General features: G+C 39.6%; 1 protein-coding gene across 2 annotated transcripts in view; it reads right to left on the reverse strand.

Annotated features, from left to right (window-relative positions):
* Positions 1 to 22,449, reverse strand: part of FNTA (farnesyltransferase, CAAX box, alpha) — a 761,420-nt gene that overhangs the window by 298,595 nt on the left and 440,376 nt on the right. For both annotated transcript variants that reach the window (XM_044059429.1, XM_044059428.1), the window contains exons 5-6: positions 18,318 to 18,444; positions 1,101 to 1,249 (exon numbers count right to left, since the gene is read on the reverse strand). In XM_044059429.1, the coding sequence (XP_043915364.1) occupies positions 1,101 to 1,249; positions 18,318 to 18,444 (276 nt within the window). The remainder of the gene's footprint in view (positions 1 to 1,100; positions 1,250 to 18,317; positions 18,445 to 22,449) is intronic.

Genomic DNA, 22,449 nt, shown 5'->3' on the forward strand with positions numbered 1-22,449 from the left:
ATGCTACAGAAGACAGACATTTTCTCCACACAAGATAATGCAGTCCCAGGACAGTAGTCCCCCAGGATTAAAAAAAATAAAAATCTGTACTTGTGTTTTTTTTTTTTTTTAATACATTACACAGTTCCATGCCTTCTTCTATCCACTTTACTTGATCAGTTCTGTGTTGCTAATCACTTTATTGTCCAGGAGAAGCTGCTATGGCAAACAGCACACCAAGATATCCTCTCAAACAGGTACAAGGAAATGGAATCAAGTAAAGATTCCTTCAGATGGTTCTTGTGATGTACTACATTCCCTTGGACAAAGAAGAAAGCAGTACCCTACACGAGTCCCCCTTTGCAGGTATGGCCTCTATTTTTTTTCATTAATATAATATACTTTAGAGAAGATTTTACAAAGGCAGTAGTGAGATCTGAAAATAGTAGTGATTTTTCCACAAGAAACTTAACTGTTAATCAACTTTCAGGCCAATGCTACATTAGGATGAGTTGTATCAAATGTTTGTATACATCTTTACCTCTTTGACTAAGCTCAGCAGTGCAATCAAACCCAGACCAATATAGTCTTTAGTATCACCTCAAAGGCTCACTATAGGCTCACTATAGTTCTTCCATCACCAACACTTTGTGAAAAGCATTTCAGTCATTTTACTTGTACATCTATCTTAGTTCTGTTCTCAATGGTATTTCCAAAGCTAAGCATCTACCAAAGCATTCCCCGAAACTGAAACAATGGGCGCCAGCGCCTAGAACCTCCAAATCTTCATCTCACGTTTCCAGCTTTTATTCTGGCTTCTCTAATCCAAAACTGGATATCCCCTGCTACCCCTTATTACACACACGAGGAAACAGATAAGACAAACTACTTTGGACTATTTCAGAAAACTCTAGACAGAAAAATGAAAACAAGTACAAAATGAAGAGTCTAAAGCAAACAAAGTATCCTCCCCATCTTAAAGTCATTAGTTCAGCATGCAAATGACAGGACAGAAAAACACTTAAAGAGCCAAACATGCAAAAACATATATATAGAAAAATGTTGAAAAAGTCATAACAATTTGAAGTACACTGTTTTAACACTAATAAAATGGTACTAACTGGACTTCTCTGTCTAGTACTTTTGGATCGCTGTATCCTGTAGTATTGGCGATCACAAAGTGTCGCTGATTCCAGGCAGAGTTGTTTCGTACATCATCTTCTAGTAGCTGATCCACATACTGCAGTTCACCATCCCATAGGTTAAATTCCTACAGAAAAAAAAAAAAAACACATTTGGTAGTAACAGCTGGGATCATGGAAAGTAACACATGAGAAGATGCTCTATGAAACAGGACTTCAGCGGTGGGCAACAGGTGAGATTTCCAGTATCCCTAACTTTGGCAACATTTTTGAGATTTCTAGTTTTTGTACTAAGTCATATGTGCCCATTAATATGCACACTGTTACATTACAAACCACGGCAGGAAACATGCCCAGCCATTGTGCTCTTTAGTTCTACCCCATGCACCGAAAGAGCACACACAAAAGATACAAAGAAAAATATAAAAATTATATTTTTGCCCAAGTTTCAGGAAAGGCTATTTGCTCTAGCAGGTAAAGTCAGGCTAGACACAGATGGACAGCAGATATTTACACTGTCTCCTGCTAGGTCAGGTATGAAATGTCTCTGCAGTGGGCAACTGCTGAGAAGAATCCCAGACAGTAAAAATTAAGCTACTCAGGAAGACAACAGCTATATAAATGCCTAAAGCAGAGCATCAGAACAAACACCCCTGAAGCACCTAGGAACCAAAAAAAGGGCCTGCTCCTGGAATAGTGGGCCAAGCAAAAATGCTTGGTAAAATTATGAAATGATGATCAAATGCTTGGTAAAATTATGAAATGATGATCAAATCTCTACAATGAATTGTCTAGAAAGGACACCTTTTTAAAAAAAGAAAAAAGCAGCAATGCTCTTAGTTATTGTGTCTTTCAGCTTTTCCCAGTTAGGGGTCGCCACAGCGGAACTCCGGTCCGCTAATGATTGGCAGTAGATTTTTACGTGCCGAGCTGCCAGCTCTGATGCACAACCTTCAACGAAGGTACGACCATTCACGCATGTCTCCACGCAGAAGACGCTAGCTGAGAATCGAACCGGACAGCGTCTTACTGTGAGGCGACAACGCTACCGCAGCACCACCACCGCAGTCCCTCTTAGTGAAGGGATCATTAACAGCAATAACCAAAGAGCAGTTAACCTGATGGCAAAAGACATTTAATTTAGTAATCCATTTGGAAGTCATCTATTAGCCCACAACTAGAAAAAACAGAAAGCACAAGACAAAGTTATGAATGGCACCCATGGAAAGAAAATTTGTAGCTGACTGCAAATTTTAATATTGCACATCAATCATGAATGTAGGGTACAACGTGTGCAGTTCTGCTTTCTCGCCTGATCCTTGTGAAAGGCTCAATAGCTGCAGCCTACTTTTTGCTTTCCACTTTCTTTAAATGACTTGCTATTTCACATATTCTTATGTGCGTTTGTCACATGTGCATTTGGCCCAGGTTGTAACTGAAAAGGACTCAACCATTTCAGTAACACTGATCAACAAGCAAGCAAATAAGGACTTGTTGCGCTGAGATCCTACAGGTAGAGGTAATGTCCACCAAGAACTCCTCCTCACAAAAGACAAACTATGTTTCACCAAATCAGCAATTTCCAACAGGGAACAGACAAAAACCTGTTAGGAAGTTCAAGTCCCAAGCAAGAAAATCATTTTTCAAAGGTTAGCAAGAGGCACAGCCCCTTTCATAAACTGCCTGACAAGCTGGCACTAGCCCACACTCATCATTTGCAGAAGGCAGTGATTTGCACCGAAATGGTGGAAACATACTGCATGACTGAAGTAACTTGAGACTCGAGTCACACAGCTAACTGATGCAGGGTAAAAATAACCCACCACCAGACTAAATCAGTATAGGACAATTAAAGTACTGCTCTATGTCAAGAAGGCAAAACACGTCCACCTGGAAAGCTAGTCTGTTAAAATGAAGTCTTTTAATATAACTTCTGCACCAAATGCCATATAACTTATACATATTATCCAACTACTCTGTTATTTTCCATTTAGCACCCTGCAGTTGCTCTTCTTCTTCTGTCAGAGATTCCCCTTATTCCACAATACTACAGACCCTCTAAATAACTTCTATTAATTCTTTCTCATAGCTTTCTTTCTTAATTTCTAGCATTTTTGAACTGCATTTTCATTTTATCCCACTCACTACCTCTTCTGAAGTAATTTTTATCTTCCCTCATAACGGCACCCATTTCTTAAATTCCTTTTAAACGGGTAATTAGGAAAGTGCCAGTGTTTCATTTTTACTTCACTACCCTGCATCTTTATCTTAGTTTTTATTGGTGCATGTTCTGAAATATTTACTGTATGTGTGTCAAAGCTTCAAATTAAATATGCGTACTCCTGTTACATATAAATTCTATTCAGTCAAGTCCAGTTATAGTAACTTAGGAAATATGTAAATACTGTGATTTCTACTGCTGAATTCACATGTTCCATATCAAATACTTCCTCAGAAATCTACTCTCTTTTATTACAGTCCTCTTATTAAACCCTCACTATTGCAAAACAGAAGTTTCAACCCGACACACGAATATCTCCTGCTGAAAGCTAATTATTTCTCCCTAAATTTTTAAGCTCTGTAATAGAAGTTTTTGGTGGAAATTTACATGTGCCAGCATAATCCTTCTCCTCCCTTTAACATAAACCCTTACTAACAAAAATCTATGATTGTTTTCCCCCCTTCCATCACTACTAGAGCCCCCTCTAGCATTCCCTTCCATCACTACTAGAGCCCCCTCTAGCATTATTATTACTATTAAATGACCTTTTCCTTAGTCCTGATAGTCTGTTGAACGTCTGTCCTGAAATCTTTTATCAAATTTGCATGCTCATTTCTATTAAATGCATCTCCTGCAGCATTCCTAGATGCAGCCTACATTTACTGCAGTTTAGTGCTTTTTGCTTTTGTCAGTTACTTTACATTTCATGATACCATGGACAGGGTAGCCATTATGTTAGAAGCTATTACTCCAACATATTATATGTGACAGTTCTTAATGAATCTTTACTTCCAACATTTACTTGCATGCCCACACTAATGTTTGAGAGGCTGATCTTTTAAGCAGTTGCTTCTTATCTCCATTCTATGTGACCGTTTTAAGTGAAGCAAAAAGTCATGAAAACTAGCAATAAAGAATTAACTTTTCAGAATAGACCACCTCCTTTTAACTTGGAACAATCACACAAAAAATGTACATTTTTTTAACAAACAAAGCTTACTCCTCTAGAAAGAGGTGGCATCCCCAAATTATGGCTGTACCCAGATGCACTATCTAATCCAAAGTTAAGGTTACTCATGCTAAATCACATTACTTACTGCCTGTGCTGTAACACACACTGATTGTTTTCTGTTCTTTTATCTCAACTCCCCTTCCAGATGCAAAGAACAGTTTGCATGCTTTCAGTAAAATAATTTTTAGCTCTAAGTACTGGCTACCTTTAAATAAACTAAATTGTGCAGTGTTCTACTAAATGCATTTAAGTATCAAGACTGTTGGGGAGACTACTACTTTTCATTCATTTCCCCCAGTTTCACACTATTTTTTTTTTTTACTGAACTGCTTACCACTGTACCTTTAAATGTTACATTTCTCTCGCAAAGAGAACTCAGAACTCTCAAAATGAATTCCTTCCACATGCAGATGGCTCTTCTCCAAATACAAGCAGTCAACAATGAAAAAAAAATTTTGCAAATGCATGAAATAATATCTGAATATTTCAGAACACAATGCACAGAATTCCCCTGGCAAACTGCCTGCACCTGTAGACTTCTCATCTCCCGCTGAGAGCATTTGCTTAAAGGAAAAACAAGCTAATAAATTTGTAGATGCAAGACACCTAGCATTTTCCATGCCTTTCATTATTTTACCTTATCTTTCAAGCATATTTGCATAAAAATGTATCTACAGCTTAAACTAAGAGCATTAATCTAGATGTTCACCCTCCTAAAAAATGGGAGATTACTATCTTAGTTCTATGTAAACACTTTCGAACCCCACTCCCAACAACAGCCCAAGATCACATTATGTTAACTTACATCTGACCAGTCTTTCTAACACTGCTACAGTACAAAACTTGTACAGCTTAGAACTAAAGAAGCACTTGCTGGCCATCTTGAAGATATATAGCAGTCACCAATAAGACTCCCCCACCTCACATGTAAAATACTGCTATGCAAAGCTGTTTTACAACAGACTGTACAATTTACATCATTAAATTGTTTATACAAATATCAAAATAATTTTTACAGTTACTTAATTTTCATTTCAGTGTCCTTCCAAATACTAATGACAAAGTGGTGTACTATGCTTTACAGTTCACCCACGTTTTCCACCCACTTTTTCTTGCAAAGCTATATTTCACGTCTACTCCTACATCCAGTGGCACTGGTGCTACAGTCTCCCACTTATTCAATAATGTTAATGTTGCTGGTAATTTTCCTGATCACCTCCATCTCCCAACACCAGTGTCTGGTTCAAGATCAGTGTGCTGATATTTCTTCTGGTTAGTTTCTGTGATTTTCTTCTGTCTTTCAAGCATATTTTTGAACAAAGGAAAAGGTTATACTGGCAAGTCTCTGTATGTGTTTTGTTGGCTAAAGCATGAGAAGCAGAGTCCCTGTCTGCTTGGTAGCCCACTCTGTTGTATAAATGTTTTTTTTCCTCCCAAGCCTGTTCTGCATAAAAAAAAAAAAAAAAAAAGTCTCAACCTCCAGAAAAAAAGAAATATTTTTAAGACAGATGGATATAGCAGCTTCACTCTCACACCTGCCTCTCGACATTCCTTGAATACATTGATAAACTTGATTCTCTTCAGCCTGCAGTACAGTGAATAATTTTCCAGGAAAACTCTGTCCGATTTTTAATATTTTTTTATCAGGATCAACTCTTTTTGCTGGTACAATTCTTCTTTACTAATGTCGGTTCACCTTCTCATGGTCAGGCTTGGGGAATACACATGATGCACCCTTTCAATTCATTTCACAATTTTAGTTTTTTTTTTTTGTTCGTTTTGTTTTTTTTTTAAACTCAGGTTCTTCAAGCTCTTCACTGCTGGCATCCAGACAGAGTAATGTCTAGCCAGTGACTGAATTTTACCCGGACTGGCAGCTTTTATACTGGGAGACCTAAAAAAAAATCAACCTGTTGATCAGTGTGTAGCCATCTTAGACGTTTAAGAGGCCAACACCTTTCAGAACATCCTTGGAACAGGAGTGTATTCTACATTCCTTCTGGATCACGGCTTACCCTGCTACCTAAATGGCTTTTGGCAAAAGGTTTCAGATCTCTCAATTTAGTATATGAATGCCCCTGAGCACTTGGCCTAGGGTGATTTTAATGCCTGGGGGGCAGGGGTCACATAAACAGAAGTACTAAGTATTACACCCAGTGCAGTCAGATACTACTGAACTAGCACTATCTGACTACATTTGTAGTCATAAGCCAAGAGGAACTCTGCATGCAGAGACACAATTCTTTAAGAAGGGAGCAACAGTGAAGTCCTTACGAGCTGTCAAGCTAGGAAGCTAGACGTGGGGGGGTGCACCAATACATGACAGTGGGCCACCATGCAGGACCTGCAAACTGGCCCAGTCCCTACCACCCGACTCTCACTGGGGAACAAATGGCTGACTGGGATTCCTAGGCAAGAACAAATGGGCAGCAGACCTGATGCCTAGCCTGGGAATGGCTGGTTCCCATTCTCTTTAAAACAAATGGGCAGACCGCTTGTAGGTGGAGGTGCAGTCAGTCAGGGTTCTGGGGGAGCAAAGAAGAAAAACGTGTTTTAAAAAGATCTGGTTTCACTCAGATGTTACAATGGCTACTCAAATGTGGGCATTAAAGATTTGGTATTTCAGCTGACAGTAGACCATAGTGTCTTGGTGATGGGACCAGTCTACCAATTTGGCCATCACCTGCTGCCAATTTGGCCATCACCTGCTGCCACATGAAGCTACAGCCCTTCCAGTGATCATCCTGTACTAAGATGGTCCAATACAGACATCTGCAAGATGTTAACTGTGATAATTCAACTCTTATTTTGAAATAGCTTTTGGGGGAGGGGGGTCAGTGCTGATGATCCAGGCTCATTAGCTGCTGCTTAAACTAAGGCAGCGCCTGGCACACTGAATTATGTAACACCAGTCTGTGTACATCCTAGGTCTAACAGTACGTGTGAGCCATGGTTTGGTCATAGGCTCTATACGATGTGGAAACGTGAATGCCAGCTGGAAAGATGATGAATGACTAGTCTTTTTATGGACAATGTAGACTGGATGCAGACCACTCACCATACCAAACAGAAATCTCATATAAGGCATCTTTCTTGCAGAGTGACAAACCCCATACACCACAAAAAACAGTACCACACTCCTATGTTCCCCCTCCCCCAACTATGCTTCTCAACTTTAAAACACCTCTTCACCACATAAACTTGATGGGCTCTCTTTCAGATACATATGGCTTTTTAAATCTAGTCCATCCTTTTGGGCTACTCTAATTCGGTCAATTCAACTGTAAGATACCCACCTCTGCTAGCTCTCTCAGGTCACTCTTGCTTTCCTATCATTTAATTACCTTCCGATTTCAAAATCTCATCTAAATTCTTCCAATTCATTTACTTCTATGACAGTTAATTTGTCTACCTGCAGTGTCCTCCTTTATATTTATACCTCTGAGACCATGCACGAAAACTACACTAGGTATTTTCTTAGTGCACATTACATCCTTCTGTTCTTCATATCCTGTTTTTATAAAGTTTATTCGCTCTATCTCACACAATGTAATATAACATATCTTATTTGCTCAACTTGCTCAATTATTCATTGTAGCAGTGCTTGTTTTTTTTATTTATAAAAGCTTATATGATCTAACCCAACATATAGCTTGTTTGCAGGTTTTGTTTGTTGCTGGGCTGTAGGTGAAATGTCTCAGACGAGATCAGTCAACTACCTTAGTTGTTGTTGTTTGTCTTTCGGCTTTTCCCGGAAAGGGGTCGCCACAGTGGAATTCCGGTCCGCTAATGATTGACAGTAGATTTTTACGAAACGCTGAGGTCCAGCTCGACGCCCAACCTTCAATGAAGGTACGCCCATTTACGCATGCATGTCTTTCGAACGCTACCCAACCGCGGGGAGGACATGCAGACTCCACACAGAAGGCACTCCCAGGCCCAGCCGAGAATCAAATGGGAGAACCTCTTGCTGTGAGGTAACAACGCTACCGCCGTACCACCGCTCCACTACCTTAGTAATCAAATAAAATAAAAATGTAAGTACAATGCGTAGCTGGGCATGTCAAGTACAATTATCTGAACCACTTATTTTGACAAGATAAACTGACATGCTTCACATCTGTATCCACCGAACTCGGGAGAGCTCCAGGTTATACTGTGTGCAAACTTCCATTACATTTGGTTTCTGTAAAGGGTGGATATACGACCTCTCTTCAGAATAGAAACATATTTGTACTCTTTGGCATTACACCAAACTTAAAATTAATCTTTTGTCCCAAAGACTGACCTTCTGGACAGCATAGATTGCTCAAATGTATACACACATGAAATGATCCACATACTGAAAATGCAAACATTTCTTTCAACTAAAATCACAAAAGTGCAGTATACAACTATGAATCACAACTTTGAGAAATTTCCTAGAAAAATTCGCCAAATTTCAGACACAGTCCCATGACAGTAAAGACCACCAGTAGGCCAACAATGACATGTCCAATTTCTTTACTCAAATTATAAATGTCGAGCTTTAAGCACACTTTTGATGTTACAATAATCATTAATCACTGATGGGGCAGATCTGATGCATCAGATCTATTCTCAGCTTGTACCAAAGCTCAAGGACTTCAGCAAAGCTCGTGGGCTCCCTTCCCTACCCATAATGGAGTTTCCCCAACTCCCTCAGATCTTGTTTGCCCCAATAGAAGAAATAATAATAGTGCATAAAAGGCATAAATCTCATGTCTAGTTGTTCTCCCAGGGGATCTGGAAGGGGGCCATGGAGGGTGGGTTGTGAGAATAGAGGAGGAAATGGACAATACACATGGAACACTATGGTAAGTACATGACTTCTTTAGGTGTTGCTGTCAATCTCGCTTGCATTCTCACTGATGGGACCATGTCCCACGCAACCGTACACTTGGGTGGCTCAAGGGAGAATGTTCCTCAGAACCACAGAACCAAAAGAAGCTCTACTCCTGGAAGCCAAATCCAGTTTGTAATGAATAATAAAGGTACGAGGTTTTGCCCACAAGGCTGCAGCACAGATATCATCCATGGACAACCTTGCTTGGAAAGCTGTAGTAGCAGCTACTGATATGGTAAAATGAGCTTTAACAGGAAATGGAAGAGTTCTATTCTTGGCAATGTAAATATAGGATATATACGAAGTTAGCCATCTAGATAAGGTGACCTTTGAAAAAGACAAACCTTTTCTAGTGTCAGAGTAAGATATAAAAAGTTGATCTTATTTCCTAAAGTCTGCAGTGCTGTGTAGGTATGTTCTGGAAATTTGGGAAGAAAACTGGTAAGTCAGTAGATTGGCTGATGTTACTTTCCAACACAATCTTTGGGAGAAAGGAGGGATTCGTGTATAAAGAAACTCTATCTTTATGAAAAATCAGGTGTGGAGGCTTAGCAGACAAAGCTTGTAGTTCTGAAACTCTTCTGGCTGAAGTAATGGCCACTAAAAATAGTGTTTTCCAAGAAATGAACTTTAAAATCACATGTGGCCGCAGGTTCAAAGGGAGGACGAATGATGTCTGTTGAAACGAAATTAAGATCCCATGGTGGGGTATGTTTTGTACGGAGATCATATCATTGAAATGCCTTTCAAAAAGGCTTTACAAAGCCTGTGAGACATAACTGTAGCACCATTTTCCCCTACATGGAAACTGGAAATTGCTGCTAACTGAACTCTAAAACTGGAAGCAGCAGTGCCTTCATGAAAATGTTTAGTTTGGAATTAGAGAACAGTGTGTATGGGTGCAGAAAAAGGATCTACTTGATTATCACTCGCCCAGTTAACAAATCTATACCATTTACGCTTGTATAATGTATAGTGTAGAGACTTTATGGGAGGACAACAAAATATGTTTTACTGGAGAGGAAACCTGGCAATTAAGGGATTGGAGCAGCCAAGCTCTCAGTTTGTGGTTCTGAAGACTGGGATGACCCATTCTAGATGGATGCGTCAGTAGATCTGGAGCGGGATCCAAAATCCATGGTTCATCCAGATGAGGCTGGAGGAAGGGAAACCAGATCTGACAAGGCCAACAGGGGGCAATCAGGATTATTATGGTCTCCAAAGAGCTTGCTTTCTGCAGAAACTTGGGGATCAGAGGAATTGGAGGGAAAGCATATAGGCGTCCCAGAGGCCAACTGTGAATAAGTGCATCCATTGGAGACTCGGATCAGGGCAAAGTAGTTGCTGCATTTGGCATTGGCAGGTGATGCAAAAATGTCGCAGCAAGGCTGTCCCCATTTTTGGAAAATCTCTTCTGCTACTTCCTGATTGAGGGACCCACTTGTGTGGCCATAATATGGCCCTGCTGAATTTGTCTGCAATCGCGCTGAATTTTCCTGGGATGTCTGTTGCAACTAGCGAGTGGTTGGAGGATGTTGCTCATTGCCAGACCCTTAGGGCTTCTACAAAGAGGGTAAGATCTGGTCTCCCATTGCTTGTTGATATACCAGACTACTGACATTGTCCGACTGAACTGCTATAGTTCCCAAAGAGACACTGTTCTGAAATGCTTTCAATGCCATGAGCACTGCTCTCATTTCTAGGATGTTTATGTGCAAACGAGCCTCATGTTCCTGCCAGATGCCTTGGACCGTCTTCCCCAGATAATGTCCCTCCCACCCTATCTGGGAAGCATCTGTGGTCAGCAAGGCTAGAGGTTTTGGGAACATAAAGGACAGCCCTGAGACACTGAAGGGGAGTGAATCCACCACTCCAGATCTTTCTTGCAAGAAATTGTTACGAGTATCTTGTGTGACATCAGTAATTCCAGGATCGACCATTGTGTGGAAATTAACCACTGAAGTACCCTCATATGAAGACGAGCTAAAGGGACAAGTACTATAGAAGCTGCCATCTTTCCTATAAGTTGTAGGACTTGTCTTGCAGATGTTCAAGTTCTTTTGATCAGCAATCTGGCATGCAAACTAAGATTGTGTAGCCTGTCAGAAGGGAGCCTTGCTATCTGCATGGTTGTGTCTATGACCACTTCTATAAAATTTAGGTTCTGAGATGACTCTAAGGAAGGCTTTTCGTAGTTTATGGTAATAACTAGGGAAGAGCACAGGTGGAGAGAGTATAATCACTAGCCTGTAGCAGTAGATGCCTGGTCGGGGTGGTTATGAGCCAGTTGTCCAAATATGGAAACATCTAGAATATTAGCTGCCTCAGGTGAAATGCTACTACTTGCCATGCATTTGAACACTCTAGGGGCTGTAGTGAAACTAAAAGACAGAACTCGAAACTGAAAACGACTGGCTCCAAGGTGGAAACACAAGAACCTTCTGGATTACCTTTCCATTTTGATGTGGTAGTACACATCCTGAAGGTCTATGGAGCACATCTAATTGTCTTTTCCTAGGAATGGAAGTATTGACTGCAGTGTTACCATCCAGAACTTCGTTTTCTTCACCGATTTGTTTAGATTGCTGAGATCCAGAATTGATCTCCAGTCCCATTTTCTTTGGAACTAAAAAGAATCTTGAGTAAGTTCTGAATCCTCTCTGGTCTGCGGGGACTTCTTGCATGACTGTTTTCCTTAGCAACTTTTGTATTTCTAATGTTGCTTGTTCCTTTTGATTGGGTGGAACATCTGAAATGGATTTCTTTACGGGAGTGGGGAAAGAGAAGGTAATGATGTAACCCCTGGATATTACGTCCTGCACCCATCTGTCATTTATATGTCCCCAGGTCTCCAGGTGCAAGGACAGTTGCCCCCAGAGGTGAGCAGCCGGGCACTCATTCAGGAAGGCTGAAAGGGTCTGCCAAAGAAGGATTCTCGGAAGCCCTGATTCTGAGGACCCCTTCTGCCATAAGGGTGGTGTCTTCCATTATTATTATTATTCCCTCCTCTGCCTCAGGGGAGAATTACCACCTTGTGTGTCCTGGTAAGACATTTGCGATTTTCTGAACCACATCTTGCCACTACCTCTCTGACTTTTTTAAAAGGGTCTAGTGGAAGTGGAAAAACGTACTCTAATGGCAAAATGTCTTACTCTCTTGTTCACACTAGGTCAGAGTCTCTTTAACTTTAGGTCCAAAGAGTGAACAACCATCAAATGGAGCATTAACAAAGGAAGACTTAAAGGGAACTGTGAAAATGCAAAGGCGCATCCAAGCCGGTCATCTAACAGAGATGCCTGAACCCGCCACCCTACTTGATCCATCCACTGCATACAAGACGAGTCTTGTGGAGGAGCTGACTAATGAATTTAGGGTAGTTAGCTGTGCACTGACCTTGTCCGCCGCCATATCAGCTATAGCTCCTTGGAGAGAGTCTGATAGTTCTTTCAAAAGGTCTCTCTGAAGTCTGGTGAAGTGGGTGAGGTAAGTCAGAGATCGTAGTGTAAAAGCAGCTGAAGAGAAGACATGCTTCCCCCATACCTACCCATGCTCCTAAAATCCTTATTAGGAGGATGGACAGAAGAACTGATCTCAGAAAGTTCCTTTTTTGTAGCAGCCGCCACAACCAAGGCATCAACTGCTATACCTTTAGTTAAAAAGGACTGGTCCTTGGGTGCTGTAATGTATTTGTTTGACCTCCTAGGAGTGGGTTCTATGGAATTCGGGGACTCCCACGCCTTTCAAGAAACTAAATGAATAAGTTCATCGAAAGGTGGAAGTCACCCAAGAGATCGAAGGGCGAGATCTGAAAGCCTTCAGGTATGCCAACTTCCTGGCCGAAGGGAAGGATGACTGCCAATCACCTCGCCATTTCAAAATTTCCAGGATGTCTCCAAAGGAGACATCTTCAGGAGGTGACCATGGAGACTCTTCTGCTTCATCAAGGTCAGTATCTGAAGTGACCGACTCCTCTGGGGAGTATATATGCTGCCTCTTGCATGATTCCCTTCTGAGGTACCTCATCAGTGGGATAGTCTGGAGAGGTTTCGGAAGAGGGGGAAGTTCTCTGAGGAACATCCTGAGGCCTGGGATCTCTGCGGTCCTATGGATGGGGGTGAGGGGATAGAGACACTGGCACTGATGAAGGAGGAAGCTCTGAGGAGGACTGGGCCTGAGACTGGGAACAGTCATCACTCTCCTCAATTTCAAAAGCACTCTGCCCCCGCTCCGAAGAATTCCCTGACACCGACAACACAGATGTCGGAGCCAAAGCAGTCTGCACAGCAGGGGACAGAAGCTCCGAAAAAGAGGTGGGAACCCATCCAAGCCGGCTCTGAGGACACGACTGGCAAGTGTCGGCTCCCAGAGGTCTCCTGCTCAGACTGGATTGAGACACTTTGGGGAGACATCGGATCCAAAGTGCCAACAAGCCCTGTACCCAATACAGACACCAGTTGGATGTCAGAGTCTTCCGGCTCTGAGACTGAAGGTCAGATCGGAGGAGGAGTAGGTGCTGAAGGGGGGGGGGGGTGAGACTAATCTGACTCCTTTGGGCTCGGATCCAGAAGCAGCTTGGCTAAGGCAGGTGTCTAAAGAAACCACCATTCCACATAATCTGAAAAGCTCCTATTCGACCTTGTAGACAGAGTTGGAGACCTAGATCTGGTTAGAAACAATGATGGGAGCAGAGAAGTGAACTGGCTCCAAAGATGGACATTCGGAGCCAAAGGAGGAGGAGAATTTGACGAAGCCGATGATTGCATCTGCTCTGAGAAAGTCCCTGCTCCCGAGGTTGAAGCTTGTTCCCTAGGTGCTGTTGGAGCAGACTCTTTTGGTAGTTTGGCTTTCAGCTCAGAGGCAGATTTTAGAGCCGAAGAAGGCCGTTTCCCAGACATCTGATTTGTCTGATTTTGGAGTGGAGGGATCTACAGAAATAGCATCGGAGAATGGGGTTTTTAATATCCCCTTCAAAATAAATTTTTCCGTTCCATAAGTGCCCTCTGGTTAAAGGCATGGCAAATGGAACAAGATTCTTGCATATGAAGCGGCCCCCAAACAGTAAAACACTTAAGCTGTGACAGTCACTGAGGGGCTTCTTTTTACTACACTTTTCGCATTTTTTAAAACCTAATGGTTTGGTGTCTTTCTGGGACATACTGTTGAGCTAAGGAAATACCAAATATCTATCAACAAACACAGAAAGGAAAAGAAAATCTAAACTTTTTTTTTTTTTTTTTTAATATACAACCATAACACTAAAGGAAAGGAAGGGGAGGGGTTAAAGTCCTCGAACTTGAACGGACTTGAAAGAAAGTTAAATAACTGCTTTCTAACTAAAACGAGCAGGTATTAGACAACAAAGAAGAGAGGAAAGCAGAAAAATATTCTCTAACTTAAACGGGTATTATATAAAGGCCCTCTAACTTCAACAGGCTCTAAGGATAAGGGAAAGGTAATTTAACAAGTATTTAACAAGGATTAAGAGTGATTAAGCAAAAAAAAAGCTATAAATTGGCAAAGAGTTTGCTAGAAGTATCCTACTCACAGCTCGGCAAACAAGATCTGAAACTGGATTATGGGTAGGAAAGAGAGCCCAAGAGCTTTGCTGAAGTCCTTGAGCTTTGGTACAAGCAGAGAACAGATCAGATACATCAGATCCAACTCATCAGTAAGAATAAAGGCAAGACTGACAGCAACACATCTCGTTTTATTTTGGTGGTTAGAAGACTATTAATTGCAGTACAAACTGGTGGGAGGTTACTAGAGGTAAATGTGATCAGCTCAGTTTTTGGGGGCTCAAAAATAGTTGGGATCATTTGAATCAGGACTGGATAAAAGAAAAGGAGTCTTGGGTAACTGATTACAGATGAGATAGCGCTGGGACTGAGCAAACATATGTGTATAACTGTCATGTTTGGCTGCCTTTCTGCATGCCATTTATAAAAATATTAGACAAAAGGGGTCCTAGTACAGATCCTTGTGGCATTCTTGTTTGTACTGGCAGGTAAGCAGAGTAGAAACCCTGCTTTTTGATGGACAGTGTACGACTGTTAAGGTAATACAAAACCATTCAATGGTGGCGCTGCATAAGTCTAAGTTATGACAGCTTGTTCAGGAGCAGAGGGAGAGAACATATCAAACTCTGAGAGGTCAAGAAACAGGGCAGAGACAGGATTACCCACATTTCTGTTTTGGTTGACTGTGTCTAAAAATGTAGTAGAGCAGTTTCACTGCTGTGATGGAGCTGGCGGGTATGTTGTAATGGGGATGTAAATATCAAGAAGAAAGCTTAGGATTTAATGATGGATGCATTGTTTTAGTATTTTGTGGAGGGAGTATTGCAATAGGCTGACAGTTTGTAAGTTCAGTACTGATATACAGAAGGGTTTTCTGTATTTCTGAAACATATAATTCTTGCAAGGATCTGTTGATTATTAACACAGAAACTCGGTAGCTTATTCCATTTATTCCTAACAAGACATTTCGCAGCAACATTATCTGCTGGCAGTGTAGTGGGTTTTAGCTTGTTCAAGTATTTCTTTACTCTAGTAACTGGGACTGATTCAAATGAGAAGTTTATTTGACTGATTAGTACTGCAGTTTGAGGTGTGAGGGCAGATGTGTGAGGTAGTAGCTATGAAGTGTTCATTAAGCATGCAAGTTGTGGTGGCATTCATTTCAGTGGGAAAAGAGTTGGGGATAAGCTTGGCACCTGGTTTTTGGGATTACAGAAGTACACTCTCTGCATAAAAACGGAGTAATGAAAATGCTTAAAGCTGCCATATAATGCTTAAGGTGATTATTTCAGAAAAAAAAAGATACAGGGCTTGATTGCCTGAAAGAACCTTTTTTTGCCAAGATTTTCTTAGGTGTCAACAGTTTTTGCTTTTTGTCTTTATGTCACTAATTCCACGCATTACCCTTAATTTTTTTTTTGTTTTGTTTTTTTAGTGATAGCCAAGATGCATTTATCACTCTGACCCACTTATATCACAGTCTCTCCTGTTGTTTTAAGACAGCATCATCTAGTGGGAGTGTTTTTACTGGTATCCACTGGCAGTTTTTCAGGGTCCCAAAGTGCCCTTGCTGAAGTTGGTAAGGTTTATTCCTTAATGGTTAAGGTGCTGGTTCTTGATTATTAAGAAGTCACTAATTGCTTAAACTTGGTGGCCACCATCTAACCTAGCAGGGACAATTCCAGCTCGTTTTATTTTTCTGGTTTATTGGACAGCATGAAATCCAGAGTGCTAGCTTTACCGGAAATTCCATCTTATCTTGTACATCTAACTACTTGGCTTACACTGACCAGATTGATACTTACAAAGTAGGTGCTAGTATCTTGATCAGAAAGATCTACATTGAGGTTGCTAAGAAGAAGGGTTTATTGCTTAACACTGTTATCCAGTTGGGCAAATTTTCCATGGTAGTGATGCTGTTAATATTTTAATACTGTAAATTTACTTATTTCTTTTACATTTTCTCTCGTTCTTAACATTGCATTCTGAATACTGCAACATTTGTGTAGTGTGTATGCAAATAAAGAAACCAGTTATGCCTTTCCAAGATGAAAATGCTTCTTACTACTCATTTTATTTGCACTACCGTTTCCCCATGTGTACTGTTTGGCAAAATGTTTGTTATAATTCAAAGTGTGCACCCCAAATGAAACAAAAATGAACTGAAAGAAATTTATTTTGCATCCTGCATTCAGACACATCCATGTCTTTTTTTTCCCTACTTAACCATCTCTTAGAACCTGAAAGACTGCCATGCTTACTTATTCTAACTTGAGGTAGAGTTCCCGCAGCTAGATTATAAACAAGACTGCTATATTTCAATGTTCCTAATAAATGTTATCGTCACTAAGTGAAATGCTAAATGGGCACCAGAACAGTTAGATGGGGGGAAGATGGGAATGAGTGGCTGGTGTTGGCTCAGCCATTCCAGGGGAAGGTAGCATAGGTTCTATTTAACTGCTGTCCACCCACAGGGAGAGGCTTGTTGAGTACTGACATGGCCAGGTCCAGGGATGTGGGCTTGCTGATTCCAAGCTAATGCCAGAAGCCCTCAGTATGTAGGTGGATATGGTTTCCTATTATGTTATCGAAAGATAATGTAATCGAACCATCAAAACTTCAAAATGGCTGCATTTCGAAGATAGCACTGTAGGATCGCAGTACAGTGAGGATTGGAATATTTGCCCTTTCTTCACCGTACTGTGATCTCGGAGTTGGAATATATATTTAGCAGGGGGTGTGGGGGGCACAGCCCCCCACAATACAAGCTTCGAGATGCTGCCATTTCAAAGTTTTGAGGGTTCGATTAAGTTATTTTTCAATAACGTAATATGAACCAGGTGGATACAAGCACAACCAAGCAGAGCATAGGATGCCCCTTTGTGAAGATGGTTCTCAAGTCAGCCTTCAAAGGCAAAGTCAGGACCTGAACAGAAATGAAACTCACTGATGTGAACCCAACAATGGCACAATCATCCCCATGACTGGACCCCTTTTGGATCTTTTTGGGAGGGGCAGCCTCAAGATTATAAGTCTCGATGGCCAGCAGGTGTTGAAGCAAACAGAACTATGCTGACTGGATGCATGACTTAAGTCCAATGTAAAACTTGAGTGCCATTTCTTATAAGGCTACCTCAATGTTAACTTTCTAAAAGTGCCAATTATGTAGGTAAATAAAGTTTGATGAATGCAACCCTTACTTAGTCCCTTCCATCTTGCTGCATTACTACAATAGCTGGCCTTTGTTTTCAATGTTTTAAAAGGAAGAAGGAAAATGCTTAAAGCTGCCATATAATGGTGAAGGTGTTTACTTTACAAACACAAGGTACAGGGTTTGATTCTTAACTTCAGGAGGGAAACTGGCTGCTTAAAATGGCCCAAAAGGGCAACTAGTCTAGTGCTTACCCATGCACCTACAAAAGGCCAACTAAATACATTACAGTCATCAATTTTCTTAAGCTGCTAGTCTAAGGTAAAGAACTGGCATATACAGCAGTCTATCCAGCCTAAAAGAAATGGCTCACATGGAACTTTAACAACAAACTTTAACTGCATAAAAAAAATAAATAAATAAAAGCCATACCCGGATTACCCACTGTCGGTGCTGCCAAGCATGGTAGTTTTTGGCATCTTGGCTGAGAATATCAGCTATAAAATCAAGCTCTTCCGAGGCATCCTTCAGCCATTCTACAACCATTTGTCTGTGATGCCTGATAAGACAATGTAAATAAAAACAGATTATTGCAAAACAATAAAACAAGACTGCAGTATTGCTTTCAACCTGCAAATTGGTATATTAAAATATTTTGTGTAAAGTAGATAGCGAGGGTTGCTGCTATACTGGCAAACGCTCTTACAAGCAGTTTAAAATCAGAATTAACTTAAAACACAGTTGCAAGACTGAGCGAAGACAAGTAATCACGTAGAGCTTAAAAAAACAGAGTACTGGAAAAAATATATATGTATATACATCCATGCTTATATTATATTATACAAAATTGAGACAGCGTAGAAACATTAGATAGCCCCCAAGAGATAGACATTCTACCTCTCTGAAGATAATTGTATATACACTATCATCATGTTTCAGAATTGGTTATTATATATATATTATATATGTACTGAGGTTATTGGTCTATAGGACACTATATTATATTAATATACATATATATTCATTATAATGTATATACACTTATATCATATACATTAGACTTCATAAGTTTGATACCATGTATATAATTCTGTTTTATATAGGCATGGATGTATATACATATATATTTTTTATATATTTTTTTTATATAATATTTAGATATAATAATATTTTAATGATTTTATTCATCTAAGAGTTTTATTTAGTTAGGTTCTATGATGCCTACTTGTCTCTAAGTAAGCATATCAATTAACTAATTTGATTGATTAATAAGTAACTGTTGTGTGTATATATATATATATATATATATATATATATATATATATATATATATATATATATGATGTAGAATCTGAGTATGACTGTAAGATCTGATAAAGCTGCATAGCGCTTATCTTGTTATTTATCTATAATAAAGTACTGTTTTTTTAAGCTCTATGTGATTACTTGTCTTCACTCAGTCTCGCAACTGTGTTTTATATTAAAATATTTGCTTTAACAATCTTCTTTGCTATCTACCAGCAACCAATAAATTGCAGTGTACCAGAAATAGTTGCTTAACATACTTAGAAACTGAATTTGTGGAAGTATTAAAATTCTACTCACAGATATGTAAAGAATGGGTTGACTAATCTCTGGTACACCAGTAGGTTGTAAATAACAGATACATTCTTACCATATCAAATGATGTATAAAAAATTCTGTTTTACAAGCCCTCACATTTCCCTTGCTTAGAGGATGTATTGCGCTCATTCTAATACATGCCATGATGTCAAATGCTGCATATATAATGGCACTTATACCCCACAAATCCACCAACTCACCAATAAAGTGACTAATGAACACCTTCCTGAAAATCAAGATCTGCACCCACACTAAACAAGAAATATCTAAGTGGCTGTCATGCAATGAACTCGGAGTGAAGACTGGTTGGTATAAATGCCCTTTCACTGGGTGAAGGAAGGAGAGGAGGGTACTGCTAGCAAAAGGACAGTCCGTCACAGATCAAGTGACATAGAATAATGTCATTTGGTGCATCTAACATGAATTACAAACACGAACACACAGGGTGGCTGGAAGAGAATGATCTCAAAGAGTACTGCAGGACTCAGTCTTATGAGCACTAACTTTGCTAAGGAGGCCTGATTCCCAGCTCCAAAACAGAGTCAAAGCTTGCTGAAGGTCAGCATCAAATATCAAATAGCCATGATGCAAACGTCTACAACAGAAACATTTTAGAAGAACACACAGAGCAGATTTGTTTTACTTATGCAGAATGGGATGATAAGAAAGCAGAATTTGCCAATGGGTGGTAAGCCACTTGGCACAAAACACTATAAAGAGAAATCTATTTGGAAAGTACATACTTTAGCAACTGCTTGCCCTGGAGGAAAGGGAAAGTACAGTTGTGTACATTTACCATAAATGTAGATGTTCGAGTGTAGTCACTGTTGCAGTCATTACATTAGGGTAATCTGCTGACAGGTTGCCCTCAGTCAGCCTGAATTCCAAAGTCTTGGGTCCTGCGTCGGTTGCTGTCTTCTCTTCCACGACGTCAGGTTGTCAGGGTATAAAACATGCAGCAGACGCCATCTTCTTTAGTTTTTCTTGCCCCCAAAAAGGTAGCAATATTTTATATATATATATATATATATATATATATATATATATATATATATATATATATATATATATATATATATATATATATATATCTATATATCTATATATATATATATCTATATAGATATATATATATATATATAATCTATATCTATATATATATCTATATAGATATATATCTATATAGATATATATCTATATAGATATATATATAGATATATATATATAGATATATATATATATAGATATATATATAGAATATATATAGATATAGATATATATAGATATAGATATATATATATATATATAGATATATAGATATATATATATATATATATATAGATATATATAGATATATATATATATATATATATATATATATATATAGATATATATATATAGATATATATATATAGATATATATATATAGATATATATAGATATATATAGATATATATATATATATATATATATATATATATATATATATATATATAGATATATATATCTATATATATCTATATATATATATCTATATATATATATATATATATATATATATATATATATATAGAGAGAGAGAGAGATATTTCATGCATCAATATAAACTTTACCTTCATCTACAAGCAAATATACCACATATGTTGTAGAAGATAGACACGGAAAGATAAACTTTAGTATGACAGGGGGATGGCAGGAGGGTAACCTGGACTGCAACAGTGAATACACTTGAACATCTACATTTATGGTAAGTGTACACAACTGTACTATGTTCTTTGTGTTTCACTGTTGCAGTCATTACATTTGGGTAGAATCCCAAAGCTATGGTTGGGAGACTGGAGCTAAACAGCGTTAGGTGCGGCTATAAGGCCCTGCAGCACTGCAGTGGCAAAGCATGCCCTGGACTTAGAGTAGAGGGGCAAATGGTAATACTTTGTAATGGTGTGAACAGAACTCCAAGTAGCAGCCTCTAGAATGTCCTTGGTTAGTACTCCTCTGAGAAAGGAAAGAGACCTAATGCCCTTGGGCACAGGTTTACCATGGTGTAAGTAGCAGAAACGGATGCAGTGGCTTATCCACTTTGAAATTGTCTGCTTTGAAATAGCCTTTCCTTCTGATCCTGCAGCATATGACACTAGTAATTGCTCAGTTTTTCTTAGAGCTTTTGTCCTGCTCAAGTAGAATCTTAGCTGTCTGTGTACGTCCAAGGAATGCAGAATTCTCTCCCCTTTGTTCTGCGGATTTGGATAAAATGTTGGCAGATGAACTGTTTGGTTAAGAGCCACACTGGAAACCACTTTAGGCATAAAAGTAGGATTCGTCCTCAGAGACACCCTGTCTGGGTAAAATATGATAAAAGGCTCTACAGCCATGAGGGCCTGTAGCTCTGAAACTCTTCTTGCTGAAGTAATTGCTAGTAGCAGAGCTGTCTTCCACGATAAGAACTTTATATCAGCTGTAGCAGCTGGTTCAAATGGAGGCAAGGTGAGCTTTTCCAACACATAATTGAGGTCCCATGCAGGTAGTGGTGATGATCTAGGAGGCCTTAAATTTTTGGCTCCTCTAAGATACTGCTTTAGTAAAGGATGAGAAAAGATTGGTGGCTCTGTATTGTAATGAGCCGAAATGGCAGAGGCATGGATTTTGACTGATGCGAAAGATAGGCCTTTGTCAAGCATCTCAGTTAAGTATTGCAATATCTGAGGAATATGTGGTTCTGCTGTATCAGTTCCTTGTGCTCGATTCCAAGCACAGAATCTCTTCCATTTGTCAGCATAAGATTTTCTAGTACAAGGCCTTCTGGCTTCCAAAATGACATCCATTACAGCTTTACTGAGAGGTGTCGTTTGTATGATTACATGATTAGCCACGCTGCCAGGTTCAGAGTCTGTAGTTGATTGTGCAGGATCTGATTGTTTTGCTGGGACAGTAGTTGTGGTCT

Source organism: Protopterus annectens, chromosome 17.part0 (assembly GCF_019279795.1).
Source record: "Protopterus annectens isolate FY-2018-M chromosome 17.part0, PAN1.0, whole genome shotgun sequence".
Taxonomy (NCBI): domain Eukaryota; kingdom Metazoa; phylum Chordata; order Ceratodontiformes; family Protopteridae; genus Protopterus; species Protopterus annectens.